The 16,859-nt window shown below is 48.9% G+C and overlaps 1 protein-coding gene across 1 annotated transcript in view; it reads left to right on the top strand.

Annotated features, from left to right (window-relative positions):
* The window catches only part of LOC115637116 (uncharacterized protein NKAPD1-like), a 17,502-nt gene extending 1,057 nt beyond the window's left edge, over window positions 1-16,445 (top strand). The window contains exons 3-6 of the mRNA XM_030538039.1: window positions 2,092-2,192; window positions 10,252-10,410; window positions 11,498-11,551; window positions 12,471-16,445. Of these exons, the coding sequence (XP_030393899.1) occupies window positions 2,092-2,192; window positions 10,252-10,410; window positions 11,498-11,551; window positions 12,471-12,978 (822 nt within the window). The 3' untranslated portion in view covers window positions 12,979-16,445. The remainder of the gene's footprint in view (window positions 1-2,091; window positions 2,193-10,251; window positions 10,411-11,497; window positions 11,552-12,470) is intronic.
* The last annotated feature ends 414 nt before the right edge of the window (window positions 16,446-16,859 follow it).

Raw genomic sequence — 16,859 nt, forward strand, 5'->3', positions numbered from 1 at the left:
AACAGAAGTTAGTCCAATCCAAGATATTATTGTATCCCCTTGTCTTGCTGATACAGTCTGGCTTTCCTCATGTATATCAAGATCTGTCTCCTGTTACTTTAGTGTTGCATGTCCAGAGTTATGATATTTACAATATTTATGATCTTTCTTGCTGCCATTGTGTGAAGCGATGCTATTTTCATTTTGTTGTTGCTAAATTATGGTGGCTGAACTTACGTTGTTGCACACAGCAAATCAGTTCCACATACATGTATATTTTTGAAGGTAGACATTTCTGCAGCGCAACAATGAGGGAGAGGTCCATGCTACTTGCACCATGATTAAATTTGTTTCAAACATTTTTCTTCCTACATTTTAAAGATATTATTTACTCATCTTAAAAACTTACACTAATTTTAAATTTAGCAGACAAAGCTTAGGGTGAAGTTAACTCTTGGGCAGAAGACCAGCACAAGGCCTCTAGTCTGGGAGCGTATGTGGGGCTAGAGCTCCCTGTTTTTTGCAAATGAGAAATAACACAAAATAAAATGGAAAAACTCACTCTGCAGTGTTGGCTCCTGTTCTGCGGGGCTGGACATAGCTTGCCTCTCCATGCATTGCCATCTGGCACGTGGGTCACAGCGAGCTAGCTCAGATTTGACCCAGCTGCCCCTCCATCATCATGATGGCGGGTTGGCTGGGCCAAACCTGACCAGTGCTGTAACTCCATGCTCCAGGTCTCAGTGGCAGGAGCTGAGCTCAGCCCCACAGGACAGGAGCCACTAATGCATGGTGAGAGTGGGGAGGGCTCTCTCTGCAACCCACCTGTCCCTCCAAGGTCTTTTTCCCCTACCCCAGGGGCAGGACATGACCAGACCAAACCCAACCCACCTCCAGGGCCTGCCTGCCCACCCACCCACCATGATCCAACTCACCTACTGAGTGTAGATAAAATGAATTAACACTACATTGCCAGAAATAAAATGAAAAATATATAAACAAGTAAGCATTTCAGAGGGCTCTGTTTTGAACTTAGGTGGCGCCAAGGCTGTCTGCTAATTTTCTGCACAGAAGTGAATTTAATCCTGAATGCACAGGTGAATTAATTTTTAAAGGAGCCCCATTAGTTGAAAAAAAAATAATCACATTTTATGCACAAGCACAGCTCCTTGCCTACATTACTAACAATGACTTGTATTTTTACTAATCTAGCTTTTCCCTGTTTAAACTCTTGTGTCGTTTTTTGCCTATCTGTCAGCTAGGGCAATGAAAAGTCAGTTTCACTTTCAGATGCTAAGTGCTGCCTTGTTTGATTTGTAGGCATAGCAGGGTAATATTTATTTACAAGTTTCATTTATTTAAAATGAATGGAAGTGTTTCTGTGGCTCTGATGTCTTACAAAAGCTTTTCCCCCCACAACATTTACTTTGAGTTTTGTCGTCTCTTTAAAATAAGAAAGATAATTATTTTAATTTAGCATTTGTTAGGTTTTTGTGCCTCTGTAAAATGGATCCCCACTGGGATTTGAATTTCACTTTAGTGCACAAGGCTGGTATTTCCTGAGAGATTTAGAAATTGGCCATTTTTTGCTAAGGCATTTAATTCATCAGGATCATTTTCCAAGAGGCATTTATCTCATATGTGCTTAAGATGATGCCACATGCACGACAAGGCTATGTGAACAAAATCTGTGTCAAAGCACTGGGTATGCTGTATTTTCAAGCGTTTAGCATGAATCCTCACTTGGGACTCAGCTCTGCAATAGCTGTGTGAGCAGAACTCTGGAGGAGTACAGAGCTCCCATGAATGAGAGATTCTGTATGAACTGAAGGGTCCACCGGCATGGATCAGATTACAGAATAAGGCTCCTCATCTGTAAAACAAAGTTATTTGCTGCTGCAGCTAATTGTCATTATGACGTTTCTTGTTTTAGTTAACTTGATGCAGCTAAAAAGGCTCATTTGTGTCATTGCAGCAGGTCAGTTTAGTTTGAAATCCATCAAACTTCAATTATTGACCCAGAAGAAGTGAGGTTATAGTGTTTTGTAGTTGAAAAGCATCACTTCTGTAGAGTACTTAATTTTATTTTATCATTTTCTTCATATTTTTCAGATTCAGGAAGAATCAGAAATGTGGAAAATAAGGGAGTTGGAGAAGCAGACTCAAGAGACTTACCGATGGAAGCAAGGGAGAATGTCACCCAATACCTCCAGGTGGGACTTAGTTATCTGGAGGAAATAATCCTCTGTACTACTCTGTATTGTAGTATTATTTAATGTTTACAAAGTTATTTAAAGAGAGAGGAAGAGCCTTGTGTAAGGGCCAAAACTTTATTAACTATTTTGGTGACCACACAGGAGCATCCCTATATAATCCTGTTGAAATGGGGTTCGTTCATCCCTGTAGTGCCTCCTGCTGGCTGTCTTGGGGATTAGCTCTTCATATTAGCACACCTTCTTTGGGTGGTGTCTTGCCACCATCACCTACTCTAGGACCCACGTCTAAGGACCGTGGCATCCTTTTTAGTGACACAGCCCTCTGGCTATGCCACACACAGTACTCCCTTGTTCCAGGGTATCTGCAGTCCACTGTTCAGCCATTTCCCTTTGTGGCTGCTGCAGCAGATTGTCTGGCCAGTTCTTCATGGCCTCATCATCATCTTTGCTCTTGCCTGAGCCTGCAAACCCCAGCAGCCAGCCAGCCAGGAGCTGTCTCTTGCTCCCCCGTCCCTGCTTGTAGCACTGCTCTGTCCAGGATGCTGGCAGTTCTCTCAGTCCTCCAGAGATACAGTCTCCTTGACTCCCAGCAGAGAAAAGACGGTTACTTACCTTTGTAACTGTTGTTCTTCGAGATGTGTTGCTCATATCCATTCCAGTTAGGTGTGTACGCGCCGCGTGCACATTCGTCGGAGAAACTTTTACCCTAGCAACCCAGATGGGTCGGCTGGGCGCCCCCTGGAGTGGCGCCGCCATGGCGCCCCATATATATCCCAGCCGACCCGGCCAGCCTTCAGTTCCTTCTTGCCGGCTACTCTGATAGTGGGGAAGAAGGGCGGGTGTGGAATGGATGTGAGCAACACATCTCGAAGAACAACAGTTACAAAGGTAAGTAACTGTCTTTTCTTCTTCGAGTGATTGCTCATATGCATTCCAGTCAGGTGATTCCCAAGCCTTTCCTAGGCGGTGGGGTCGGAGCGCGATGTGGCGGTATTTAAGACTGCTACGCCGAAGGCCGCATCCTCTCTTGATTGTCTGACCAGCGCATAGTGCGCGGCGAATGTGTGGACCGACGACCAGGTCGCTGCACGGCATATCTCCTGCATAGGCACGTGCTCAAGGAAGGCGCCTGAGCCCTCGTGGAATGTGCCGTGAGGTGGCCAGAGGGGACACGAGCTAAGTCGTAGCATGCGCGAATGCATGCAGTTACCCAGGAGGAAATCCTCTGCGAGGATATAGGCTGCCCTCTCATTCGTTCTGCGATCGCCACAAACAGCTGAGGGGACTTCCGAAATGGCTTTGTTCTCTCGATATAGAAAGCAAGCGCTCTACGTACATCTAAGGAGTGTAGCTGTTGCTCCCGCTGAGAAGCGTGTGGTCTCGGGAAGAAGACGGGGAGGAAGATGTCCTGGTTGGTGTGGAAGGTGGAAACCACCTTAGGGAGGAACGCCGGGTGGGGCCGCAGGTGTACCTTGTCTTTATGGAAAAGGGTGTAGGGCGGGTCCACTGTGAGAGCTCTGAGCTCGGAGACCCGCCTGGCCGATGTAATGGCCACCAGGAATGCCGTCTTCCATGACAGGTACATGAGCGAGCAAGTTGCCAGTGGCTCAAATGGTGGGAGCGTGAGTTTGTTCAGGACCAAGTTAAGGTCCCAGGTAGGGGCAGGGCGGCGTACTGTGGGGTATAGACGTTCCAGGCCTTTAAGAAATCTGGAGACTAAGGGATGGGAGAATATGGAGCGACCCCCTTCCCCTGGCCGGAAGGCGGATATGGCCGCTAAGTGTACCTTTAAGGAGGCAGTTGCCAGGCCCTGCTGCTTAAGGTACCAGAGGTAGTCCAGGACCGTGGACATCGGAGTCTGTGTAGGGTTCACCCCTTGAGAAGCGCACCAGCAAGAGAAACGCTTCCACTTGGCCCTGTACGTTGAGCGAGTGGAGGGCTTCTTGCTGTTAAGGAGTATATGCTGGACCGGTGCGGAGCAACTGAGCTCCACTGTGCTCAGCCATGCAGGAGCCACGCCGTGAGGTGTAGCGCTCGTAGGTCCGGGTGACGAAGCGCGCCGTGATCCTGGGTAATCAGGTCTGGGTGGAGAGGAAGGGGAATTGGGTGGTCCACAGATAGGTTCAGCAAGGTGGTGAACCAGTGCTGTCTGGGCCATGCAGGTGCGATCAAGATCAGATGCGCTTTGTCCCTGCGCAGCTTCAACAGGACCTTGTGCACCAGAGGGAACGGAGGGAAGGCATACAGGAGGTGGTGGGTCCATGGCAGGAGAAATGCGTCCGAGATCGACCCCGGAGAGAGACCTTGGAAGGAGCAAAACTCCTGGCACTTCCTGTTGGACCTGGTTGTGAAGAGGTCTATGCGGGGAAATCCCCACCTCTGGAAGATGGAATGGATGATATCCGGTCTGATCGACCATTCGTGGCAGAGGAAGGATCTGCTGAGGCTGTCCGCCAGCGTGTTCTCGACCCCTGGGAGGAAGGATGCCACCAGGTCTATTGACTGGGCTATACAGAAGTCCCAGAGTCGAATGGCCTCCTGACATAGGGGAGACGAACGGGTCCCCCCCTGCTTGTTGATATAATACATGGCCGTTGTGTTGTCCGTGAGTACGGAAACACAGCGTTCTTGTAGGTGTCTTTGAAACGCCTGGCAGGCGAGGCGGACTGCCCTTAGCTCCCGGACATTTATGTGGAGTGACAGCTCCTGGGGCGACCAGAGGCCCTGGGTGCGCAGGTCCCCTAAGTGGGCTCCCCACCCCAGGGATGACGCATCGGTTGCTAGAGTTACCGATGGTTGCTTTGAATGGAACGGCATGCCCACACATACTAGAGATGGGGTCAGCCACCAGTCGAAGGAGCGGAGAGGGTCGGAGGGGATCGTCACTAATACATCTGGTTGGTCCCTGCTCGGTCGGAATACTGAGTGAAGCCACGTTTGGAGGGGCCTCATTCTGAGTTTGGCATGCTTTGTCACGTAAGTGCAAGTAGCCATATGGCCGAGCAGTGTGAGGCAGGTTCGAGCCGAGGTGAGTGGGGAGGCTTGCAAGCTCCGGATGATCACCCCGATCGCCTGGAAGCGAGGTTGAGGTAAGAAGGCCCTGGCTTGAACTGAGTCCAGGGTCGCGCCTATGAAGTCCAACCTCTGTGTGGGTATCAGGCTGGACTTCTCGGCATTGATAAGCAGGCCCAGCTGTGAAAAGAGGTCCGTAACGGCCTCGACATCCCGTCGCACCTGAGACTGGGAGGACCCTTTCAGGAGCCAGTCGTCGAGGTACAGGAAGACGTGGATTTTTCACCGACGGAGGTGGGCAGCCACGACAGCCATGCACTTGGTGAACACCCTCGGAGCTGTCGAGAGGCCGAAGGGCAGAACTGCGAACTGGAAGTGCTGGTGTCTGACCGTGAAGCGGAGGTACTTCTGTGTGGTGGAAAGATGGCGATATGGAAGTACGCGTCCTTCATGTCGAGGGCGGCGTACCAGTCTCCAGGATCCAGGGATGGGATAATGGTTCCCAGGGAGATAATGCGGAACTTCAACTTCAGCATCCATTTGTTGAGGCCCCTTAGGTCTAGGATGGGCCTGAGACCTCCCTTGGATTTTGGAATCAGAAAATATCGGGAGTAGAATCCCTTGCCTCTCTCGGCTAGAGGTACTTCCTCTATAGCCCCTGCCTCCAGGAGGGAACGAACCTCCTGCAGGAGGGTTTGCTCGTGAGAGGGGTCCCTGAAGAGGGACCGGGAAGGGGGGCGGGAAGGGGGAGAGGAAGCAAATTGCAGATGGTAACCCTGCTTCACTGACGTTAATCGGGACCACACCAGGAGGAAGTGGGAGAGGCGGTTGGAGAAGGTAGGGGAAGGATCCTGTGTTGAGACTGGTAAGTCGTCCCCGGGCGCACCTTCAAAAGTCGGACTTGGGGCCCGGCTGTGGTTTGGAAGGCCCTTGGTTCTGGCCTCCCTGGGAGTTGGGTTGGCGTTTGCGTCCCCCCCGGCCACGCCGTCTATTGAGGTCCTGCCTCTGACGGGGTGGGAAGTATGGGCGCCGTGCTTGGGGCCTGAAGGGTCTACGCTGGGTGGAAGGGGTATGCATCTCCAGTGAGTGAATGATGACTCGGTTGTCCTTTAAGTTTTGTAATTTGGAGTCCGTCTTCTCCGAGAACAACCCTTTCCCGTCAAAGGGTAGGTCCTGGATTGTATACTGCAGTTCCGGTGGTAGTGTGGAGGCTTGAAGCCATGAGATGCTCCTCATGGTTATCCCGGACGCCAGGGTTCTGGCTGCCGAGTCAGCTGCGTCGAGGGAGGCCTGGAGGGAGGTCCTGGCCACCTTTTTACCCTCCTCCAGGAACGTGTTAAATTCTGGGCGTGAGTCCTGGGGAAGCAGTTCGGCAAACTTTCCCACCTCCGTCCAGATGTTGTGGTTATAGCGTCCCAGTAGGGCCTGCTGGTTGGCCACCCGGAGTTGCAAAGCCCCCGCCGAGCATACCTTGCGACCCATGAGGTCCATCCGTTTTGCCTCCTTGGACTTGGGGGCCGGTGCCTGCTGGCCATGCCGTTCCCTGTCATTAACCGACTGGGCCACTAGGGAGGAGGGAGGAGGGTGAACATATAGGTACTCGTACCCCCGAGAGGGTACCATGTACTTCCTCTCCACCCCTTTAGCTGTCGTCGGGATGGAGGCTGGCGATTGCCATAGGTTCTCGGCAGTGGACTGAATGGTTCTTAGGAACGGGAGGGCTACCCAGGTAGGAGCATCGACCGAGAGGATGCTCACTACTGGGTCCTCCACCTCTGCGACCTCCTCGACCGGGAGGTTGATATTAAGAGCCACTTGACGGAGGAGGTCCTGGTGGGCCTTGAGGTCTATTGGTGGAGGCCCCGATGCCGACGATCCGGCCACTGCCTCATCTGGTGAGGAAGAGGAGGAGGATACCCCGGGGATAAGGGTCTCCTGTACGGCCTCTTGCTCTTGACCCGGTTCCTGCTCCTGTTGTCCCGGGGAGTGCGTGGGCGACTGTCTGTCCGACTCAACCACCGGGGGGCGGGAAACAGTGGCCTCTGGTACCCGATGCTCTGAGGTGGTGGGACGTATCTGAGGCACGGGGGCGCCCTGGGCCTGATGGTAAGCCCAGGGAGTCCTGTGGTCGGGGGTCTTGGAACACACCCAGCGGTGCCTCAGGGTGCTGGTCCCCATAGTAACTGCCCGCCTGGGAGGATGCCGACGTGCCCCTTGATGGCCACGGTGGTGCTGCAAAAGTCGGTGCCGCGGTACCGACCGACCTCACACCTCTGGACAACGGTGACCGGTGCTGGCATCGGTGCTGGGATTGAGACCGGGACCTGCGACTGGCTCGGTGCCGGGAGGTCGACTGGGATCACGAGCGCCGTTGCCTAGATCTGCTCCTGGAGGTGCGGCGCCCACCTCGGTGCCGAGAGCTGGAGCGGTGTCGGGAGTACCGAGTTGACCCTCGGGAAGCAGACCGGCGCCGGGAGCCCGACCGGTGCCAAGAGCGTGAGCGGTACCGGGGTGATCGGTGCCGGGAGCTCGACCGGTGCCGGGAGTCTGAGCGGTACCGGGGTGATCAGTGCCGGGAGTCCGAGCGGTGCCGAGGCGATCGGTGCCGGGATCGTGATCGATGCCTTGAGCCTGAGTGGCGCCTTGATGTGGAGCGTCCACGGGACCGCGATCTGGAGCGGTGCCGGCCTGTTACACTGACCGAAGCTGGTCTGGTCAGGGTCGGTTTGCCCACAGAGCAGAGAACCCGCACCGGCGGTGCCAGGGGTAAGGGCATCGGTGCCTCGGTGATCGCAATTAGCTCCCTCACCCCTGCGAATGTTTCCTGTGTAGAGGGAGAGGCGAGCTCCACCACGGTGTGTACCGGGGAGCTGCCAGGTGCCGGACTCGACGGCCCGCGCGGGGTCGGAGTCAACGGTACTGGCTTCGGCGGTGCCGCAGTAGGTATCGGTGCCGGGCGATCCATCTTCTGCGCAGGGTCTGACTGCGGGATGGCTGAAGGCGAGATGATCTGTGCCTTTGCAGCCTTTGGCCTCGGGGAGAGGGAGCAACTCTGGGCCGGTTTCGGTGCCGGCTTCTTGGTGGTGGCACTCGGTGTGGCGGTGCTCTTGCTCACCGGCTGACTTGCGCTCGGTGCCAAGGGCAAGGGTGTCAGGGCCGCTTCCATGAGGAGCTGTCGCAGTCTAATGTCCCGCTCCTCCTTAGTCCTCGGCTTGAAGGACTTACAGATCGCGCACTTGGCTGATAAGTGTGACTCCCCTAGGCAATTCAAGCATGAGTCATGGGGGTCTCCCACGGGCATGGGCTTGTGACAAGCCGAGCACTGCCTGAAGCCCGATGAGCCGGGCATGGGCTCCGGCTCCCGGTGCGGGGGGGTACCCCGATCCCCTCGCTACCACTACTAACTAAACTAACACACTATATAACTTACTAACTAAGAACTATATATCTATATATGTACAATAATGACTATAACTACTATATACAACGGTAGCAAAACGAGCTGCTAGGGAGTGTGGAGGTCAGTGAAGCCGCGCTCCACAGTTCCAACGACCGACGGGCGGTAAGAAGGAACTGAAGGGTGGCCGGGTCGGCTGGGATATATATGGGGCGCCATGGCGGCGCCACTCCAGGGGGCGCCCAGCCGACCCGTCTGGGTTGCTAGGGTAAAAGTTTCTCCGACGAACGTGCACGCGGCGCATACACACCTAACTGGAATGCATATGAGCAATCACTCGAAGAAGAACTACCCTTCTGTGCCCAGCCTCTCACTTTTTATATGGGTCTGCTTGGCCCTTATTGGCTGCTCCCTTTAGCCCTTCTCTGATTGGCTGCCTCCTGTGCAGCCTCCCTAGGGCTCTATTAACTCCTTAGAGCCCAGCGTGGGGAAGGCGCCCCATCACACCTGTACACACCACACTTCCTGCTGAAGTTTCACACTGCATCTTTGTGTGGTGATCCAGGTGTGCAGCTTTAAAAATATATAACTTTAGATATGTTGGGACCTCTGATATAGCAAGATTATAGTTTGGTTAAGAAATGTGATAGTGACATCTGAAAAGTCTGCGGTGTCTTTGGTAGATGTACTCAGTGCTGGTGCATTAGTATTTATAGTGTGATGTGGGTTATCACTAAATTAAATCATTCTGACCCGAGGTTTTGCACCACATAAATTTCGCCCAGCTCCTGTCCAGTATTAATGTAGGTAAGAGCCAGGTACCTGTGGGTACTGTCACCATAACAAACTCACAAAGATCTAACACTAACAATAAATTTGTTAGTCTCTGAGGTGCCACAAATATTCCTATTCTTTTTGTGGATACAGACTAACACGGCTACTACTCTGAAACAAAGATCTCACAAGCTAAGCAGGATCAGGTTGGTTTTACGTGGATGAAGACCTTCAAGGAATGAGCAAGTGATGAGAGAAGTGGTTTTGTTAACTCTTGCATTTGAGTCTGTATTGAGCTCAGTGGCCCAGCTTGGTGCTGGGAGAGGCTGTCTTTTAGATGCGATGTAAAAGTGAAGTTGTAATCAGCTGTAATAATTGAAGACCCCATGGCACTTTTTATTAGATTTGGGCTGTTAACCCTGGTACTCTCACCAAATTCCAACTCCAGTAATTGTGTTCCCCCTCCAGTTTGTACTGGATACTGTCATCTTTATTTCCTGCCTTAAATTGTTGTGTCACTGTCCACTGTTAAGCGGAGGTGGTAGCATTTCAGTGGTGCTTGATGCGATGCATACCTGCTTTTTCAGAGTACTGTGAGGTATAATTAATTACTGTTTACAAAGTGATTTGAGAAACTGATGAAAGGCAACTGTCTGTGCAAGTCATTTATTAATCATTGGGTTGGTCCCATGGAAGCTCTGAGTGACCATCCTGTGGGGATGGAGTGAATCTCTTTGCATGGAGTGACATCCAGAGACTGTCGGATGTGTGCTTTGTCCCAAGTGCCCTCTGTGCCCTAGATTGATTGATTGCCCAAAAAGTCATTTGTTCCTCTGAGTTGACCACTGGAGAACTCTCATTTTCTCTCTGCAGTAGTCGTATGCGCAGTGACGGTTTCGATGAGGAGAGCCAAAGGGCTGATTGGAAGGCAAAGAGCTTTGTGCATGTTCCTGACATGACTGAAGATGATCTTCTCCGGGCCCGGACCTGGAATAAGAAGCTCCATGAATGTGAAGCCAACATGCCAGATAGGTTTGTGGGTGAATTACTATCCTAGCATGATTCCTACAGAAAAAGGATCTGGTACTTTATGGCCCCCACATTTCACAAAAGTTAGTGAATTTATCCTCACAACACTCCTGTGCAATAAGGAAGTAGTATCATCCCCATTTTACAGGTGGTAAAGTGAGGTACAGGGAGACTTAAGTAACATGCCCAGTGTCACACATAGCCAGGAACTGAGCCCAGATCTCCTGCGTTTCAGTCCTCTGCCTTAGTCACAAGAGCATTCTTCCTCTCTGGCATGAAATAAATACAGCCCTAAACCCAAGACTTGTTTAGTACTGCCCTCTGTAGAATTTAACCAAACCTACTTATGATATCCAAATAGCTAATCTCCCAGCTTGACAGGGAAATACTAGTCAGTGCTTTTGGGGGTATTTCTAAGAAACAAGAGCTGCCTTGTGCCTCCTTTACTGTCATTTTAGCTAATTGTTTTCATTCCTCCAGGTGTCTTCTTTTTATTTTTATTAGCACCCAGTCCTAATCTGGCTGTTTGCATTCTTGCTGCCTGAAATACTTGTACAGCTATAATTCTGTATTTGGATAGGTTTTAGATATATGTAGATTTTACCACAGTGATAAAGGACCATATATGTGTGTTTTGCATTATAAATGGAGTTTTGTGATCACACAGTTGAATACAAATGAAACCCTCTTACTATGGGGAAATACACAGGGTGAGCAAAGCAAATTACACCCCATGGGTGAAGTCAATGGCAAAACTTCCATTGACTTCAGTGGGGCTAAGATTTCACCCCATGTTTCCTGGGTGTTTATGAGAAGTGTGAACTCCCAAATCATTGGGCTTCTGCTGCACAAGGAGGTACAAGTTCCTTACCAGAAAAAAGCAAAGTGGCCATTAGTCTGCCCAGAATGGTCTGAACAGAACCTAGCAAAGCAAAATGTTAGGACTTTAAACAAGTAAGGAAGATACTAGCTGTTATTGCTCCCGACTCGTGTTTTGTATTTTCCCTAAAGCGCTCTCTTTCATTTCACCCTCATTTTGGTTCTGAACATCTTGTGTGATTTTAACATGTTTCCTGCTGTTCTCTTGCAGATGGGGTCACAGTGGCTATAAAGAGTTATATCCAGAGGAATTTGATACTGACAGGTAAGGACAAACAGGCTTACTGAAAAGTCCAACATCTTAATTTCTGTCAAGTTACGCAATGAAATATAGAGCTTGTACCTCTCCAATATAGACTGTAAATTGTCCTTTCAAGGCAGAATTGAATTGTTTACCTAGCAGACATGTGGCCTGAAATTCCAGTCCATTAATGTGTTCTCTTACTCAAAACAATTCTGACAATAATGTGAGAGGGCCGGCTTCAGTTCATAAGGCATAAACATTCAGTTAAGGCTTGAATGCTGTCCTTACTTTGCCCATATGTGGCATCGTTCCTGCAGTGAAGAGCCCTCCCTGTTCTGAGCCCTGAGAGGTGTTTGTATCTCTTCTAATAACAGGACATCCAGCTTTAACTCTATATTAAGAGTGACTGAAATGTTACGCAAGTAAGTGTTTGGCTTCTCGGAGTTGGGCTATTTCCTGAAGCGATCCAGCTTTCATGACTAGCTGCAGGCATGTGTGCACCTAGAAATGCAAGTCAGAATGAGAGCTTCAGCAGCATGAGAGCAATTAAGAGTGAAAATGCAAACAAATTTAAAAAAAAATGATTGGGACACAGATTTATTTATTTAAAAAACTGTACATAGTAGAATTTCCAGATCTAGCACTTATCTGATTCCTGACAGTCACAGATAAGGAGTTCTTAGTAAGTTTTACAGCATAATGTTATGTTTTCCGTACTCTAGGATGGTTAAAATGCCTTTGAAATGGCCCCTCATCTCAATTATAAGATATGGACCCAAACTGTTAAGTGGTGAAGTTAAAAATGCATCCAGCTTACCTTGCATAGCATCCATATGTCTGTCCTGAAAGGAGCTCAGGGTAGAAGGGCTTGATTGATGCTTTGAAATAGGGAATGCTAATTTAGAATCTGCCCAGGCTCTATTCTGTGTTCCTGTTACAGTGACCAGCAAGAGAAAGATGAACAAAACGCTGTCAATGGAAAGAGGAAGTCTCACCCAGGAAAACAATCTGTGCCTGAGTCACTCAAACGGAAGAGGCCAAAGAAATCACAGAAGAAGAAGCGGAAAAAGAGGTCACACAAAAAGCGAAAGAAGAGGAAAAAGGAGAAGGCGAAGGCATCATCAGATTCTTCCCAGGAAAGCGAGTGTTCAGAGGAGGGGACTTCGGGCACCTGGAGAGGGAAACACAAGCACAAGAAGAAGACCAGGAAAAGGCTTGCAAAGGAACCTGCCTCTTCCTCTGGGCGGGAAAGTGACTCTTCCAGTGTGAGCAGCTCTGAGGACAGCGAACCTGAGGAGAAAAAGGAAAAGTGGTCTAAGAAAAAAAGGAGGAAATGCCCTGTGTCTGCATTAGAGAGGCACAGTGAGATTCAGGAGAAGCAAAACAAGAGGAAGAACTGGAAAGTGGCAGCTGATGAGAAGTCGGAGGACAGCTCAGATGAGGACTAACAAGAGGCTGTGAGTCTGGGGCCATGGGTGAAATTGCACGTCAGCGAATGGAGGCGGACGTTTTCTCCTGATGCTGCCCAGTGGTACAAACATGGTGCTTGACTGATTTCTGGAGCACAGAACTTTATACCGTGCCAGCCCACGTATGGGCTCTGCACTTTGCTGGCTCGCAGAGGGCACATCTTTGGTTTTTGCTGGTTTACAACCAGGAGAGCTGAAAGGCCTGTGGAGAAGAAGTCTGTCCCCCAAGTCACGTCTCCTACCCACCCACCCCAGACTCCTGATTCTATAATTGGTCTAATTTCCTGGCCATATTCAGTTTTAATTGACAGTTCCTGTGGGCCATGTTAAGAAGGGAAACAGATGCATCGGCGCTGTTTCTGGGTTTTTTAAAATTGTTCCTCTTTTCATGCATAACCACATAATGACCAAGACACAATTGCAATAAAGAGCAGAGGCCACAGACTAACAGCACTTCTGCCAACCTGATTACAAAGGATGTGCCATTGGATTTAACAGCAGGGGCCCTTCACTGCAGCATTATCCCCATGATGAAAATAAAAGGATGTGGTCCCAGGTGGACAGTCAAAGTAAGGAGGAGGCACTGGTCTGGAACAAGGAAGGGCAAGTGGGGTGTCACAATTCTAGCTGCGGGTGTGGTGACCCCACTGCAGTGGTTTGTTTCAAACTTACCTCAGATCCCCTACCTCTGCCGTTTGTGTGATTGACTTGCCCTCCTTATCAGCAACATGTCCCTCTCGATCCACTTGTGCTGATGGACGGGCCTCTGATAGATTTCCTGTTCTGTCTCTGGCTGGCCCAGTATGTTTGACACAAAGATTGAGATACAGGGCGGGAATGAACCCTTTCTCCCTGCAATAACATGAAGACTCCATTTGTATTTTCCTTTTGAAATCTGATCTCCTTACCACCACTTTAGTGCAAGACCCAGGGACAGAGCATGAATGTGTTCAGGGGTTCTAAAAGTCTGGTCAGGGCTGCTCCTCTCTTTGTACAATATGTTCACCGCTGATTAGGTTCCATAGACCTGTGAATATGTTTTATGGAGCCAGTCTGTATATAGGAGATTGCATCCCTGCTTAATACCCTCCTGTAGAAGATGGCAAAGGAGACTCTTAGCACATACAGTCTCATACTCCATGTTCCTCTGAATTTCCATATCAACAGTAGGTGGTGTCTACGCTCACGGAATGTGGAGGTCTTGAATCTTTCTAGATCAGAATCGAGGTGTCTGGGCTCCCAGATATCTAAACTGTGGTCTCAAACCTTTCACAAAGCCTTTTCTCTGTGTGTGCTTGCATATATGTAAGCCATGGGAATACAGTGAGATTATAAATCTGTGCCCAAATCAAGCGGAAACATCATTCTTATGAGAGTTCAGATCTGTGCATGTCTTGGGATCCTCCTTTGTCTTAGCTTTGCTTGAGTGAAGTTCCAGTTAAAAGCTTTTACCACTGAGACTGGACAGTGCTAAATGCTTATCTGGTCTGAGCAGTGTAGATTACTGCTCTGACATATTGAGGTTGGGGCATGCTTTTGTATTAAAAACTCTTACCCATCCTCATTCTGCTAATCTATGAACTAATAAATGTTCCCAGTTGTGCTTCTGCAGTTCCCTGAAGGCAGGTTATACACATAGGGGTTTTATAGGTTTCTTCCTCAGAATTTCTTGTTGAGACAGCTCTCGCAGCTCCTGGGGCTGCAGACAAAGTGCCTTGTTCGTACCTACCTCTTGGGTCTCTGTGAGTGGAATTAATGTTTGTACAGCCTCTGGCAGATGTAGATTGCCTGAGATTCCAATTCTGAACTCCCCAATCTTATATCACAGTAGCTCTGTTGACTTCTGTGGAGTTATTCCTGATTTACCCTGCGGGGAGAGCAGAATCAGGCCCTGAGGAATTAGAATCAGGGCGGTGGGCCCCAAAGGACCAGTCCTCAGCTGGAGGAATAGTGCATAGAATGGGGAATACCTGGGGCTGAGAGAGGTTGAGAGTTCAAAACTAGATAGCAGAAACACAACATCGGGGTAGTTTATCTTCTAGTGAGAATGTCTTACGTGTCAGCCTGGCAAACAAATCTTCCCTGCCTTACTGTCTATAATCTGCTCAATCAGACAACTAGTAGATACTTGGGAGGAGAGGGAGGGAACCTGGATAAATACACCATAGCCCAGATTCTTGGTCTTTGTTTAAATTTGTCATCTCCCTTTCTTCACCTGTAGGTGAAGCTTTTTTAGGTCTCCCTGTGCATATGGGCTGACATTGGTAAAATGGAGAAACATCACTGTATCTTTCATTCTGTGTCCCTCTTCCCCACTGCCACAGTGCTTGGTCTACATTCTGTCATCCACTCCCTCTTCTAGAAGGCCAATATTTGTGACTTCCTTTCCAGGGCACGAATATATGGGTAGCTCCTTCTCTGATGGGGTTAAGCAATGTCTTATTTCTCTAAGGCCTGTCTCCTGGTGCAGGGATTCCCATGGGCAGGAAGGGGAGCTGCCAATGGTTCTTTTCTAGTTCAGTGTGAGAGCCACTTCTCTACTGCAATCTGCAGAAACGTTCATGCAGTAACAGTGCAGCAGCTTTTCATGCACCACAAGAGAAATCATCCAGGAGATTTTTATTTTTATAAAGAAATCCTCTACAGAAAGATTTTAAATTAGGAAATGTGTAACTGCAGAATAGATTCATATATTGCACTGGACCCAATGTGGACTTCATGGGTGGATTTTAGGGCAGGGCTGAATGTTGGGGCTCAAACAGTGATCCTACTATCCTATACAGTCCAGCTCCTAATGCAACCACTGAAAAGAGTGCTTGGAATGTCAGTACTTTTGCTTTGGTGGATTAGTGTCTCCAAGCATTTTAACATTGGCTGTCTCATGCTTCTTCATTCTAAGAACATATGCCAGTTGGGCTCCTGCCAGTTAAAGGCATTTACTCAGGATAATGGGCTGGCCAAAATGGGCTTCAGGACCTTTTACCCAGCCCTGGCCACTATTTATTTACCCACGATGATCCTAACTTTGCCTTCTTTCCCCTTAACGCGGCAGTGTCTACAGTACTAAATCTCTGCCTGAGGCTGCTGGAATGGTGCTCCATAATAGTGCTTGTTGAACAGATAAGAAATTCACTTAAGAAATTGCCCTCTTTTTTTCTACCCCTTCCCCAAATCTGTTAGTCTCCAGGACTATTTGGATAATCTCCTACCCAAGACCAGGTTTCCTGCACCATATGATGTTGTACTACCACCACTGAATATATTTTTGCAGAGAATTCGAAGAGGTTGCCAGAGAAGGAAGGGTAGATTGTATATCCTTTCTATGAAATTTAAGTACAGGATTTTTACTGTGTGTCTGTGTGTGAAAGAGACAGTGGTGGATGTTCATGTTATTAGATAACATAAGTTCTAATGGCTCACAGAATAAACTAGACTTTTCAAATATGTGGTCAGTTTATTTACAATCACTGCTCACCAGGTTAGGCTAAATTTGTGTAAAATATCACCATGTAGATCATTAATAAGACTGCATCTATTCCTGTACCTTTAAACGTAAGGGGAAATCTAGTTTGGTCTCTCAAGCACTCATCAGATTTCTGTATCATACTCTAACATACTCAGATAACTGGGGTCTTCTGTCATTTGCATTAGTGTACTGCCAAATTAAGCTAAGCTGATATAAGTGAGGGTTAACCCAATGAAAATGCTTCTGTAATAGGGCCTTCCACCTGTTTGACTACATTTAGTTAAACCAGTACAACTTTTCTAATACAGACAAAATTTCAGGTACTATATCAATTTACACTGACATTTTGAAGATCATCTTTATAACCAGAGGGGCTGTCACCGATATAAAAGAA

This window comes from Gopherus evgoodei, chromosome 19 (genome assembly GCF_007399415.2).
Source record: "Gopherus evgoodei ecotype Sinaloan lineage chromosome 19, rGopEvg1_v1.p, whole genome shotgun sequence".
In the NCBI taxonomy this organism is placed as follows: domain Eukaryota; kingdom Metazoa; phylum Chordata; order Testudines; family Testudinidae; genus Gopherus; species Gopherus evgoodei.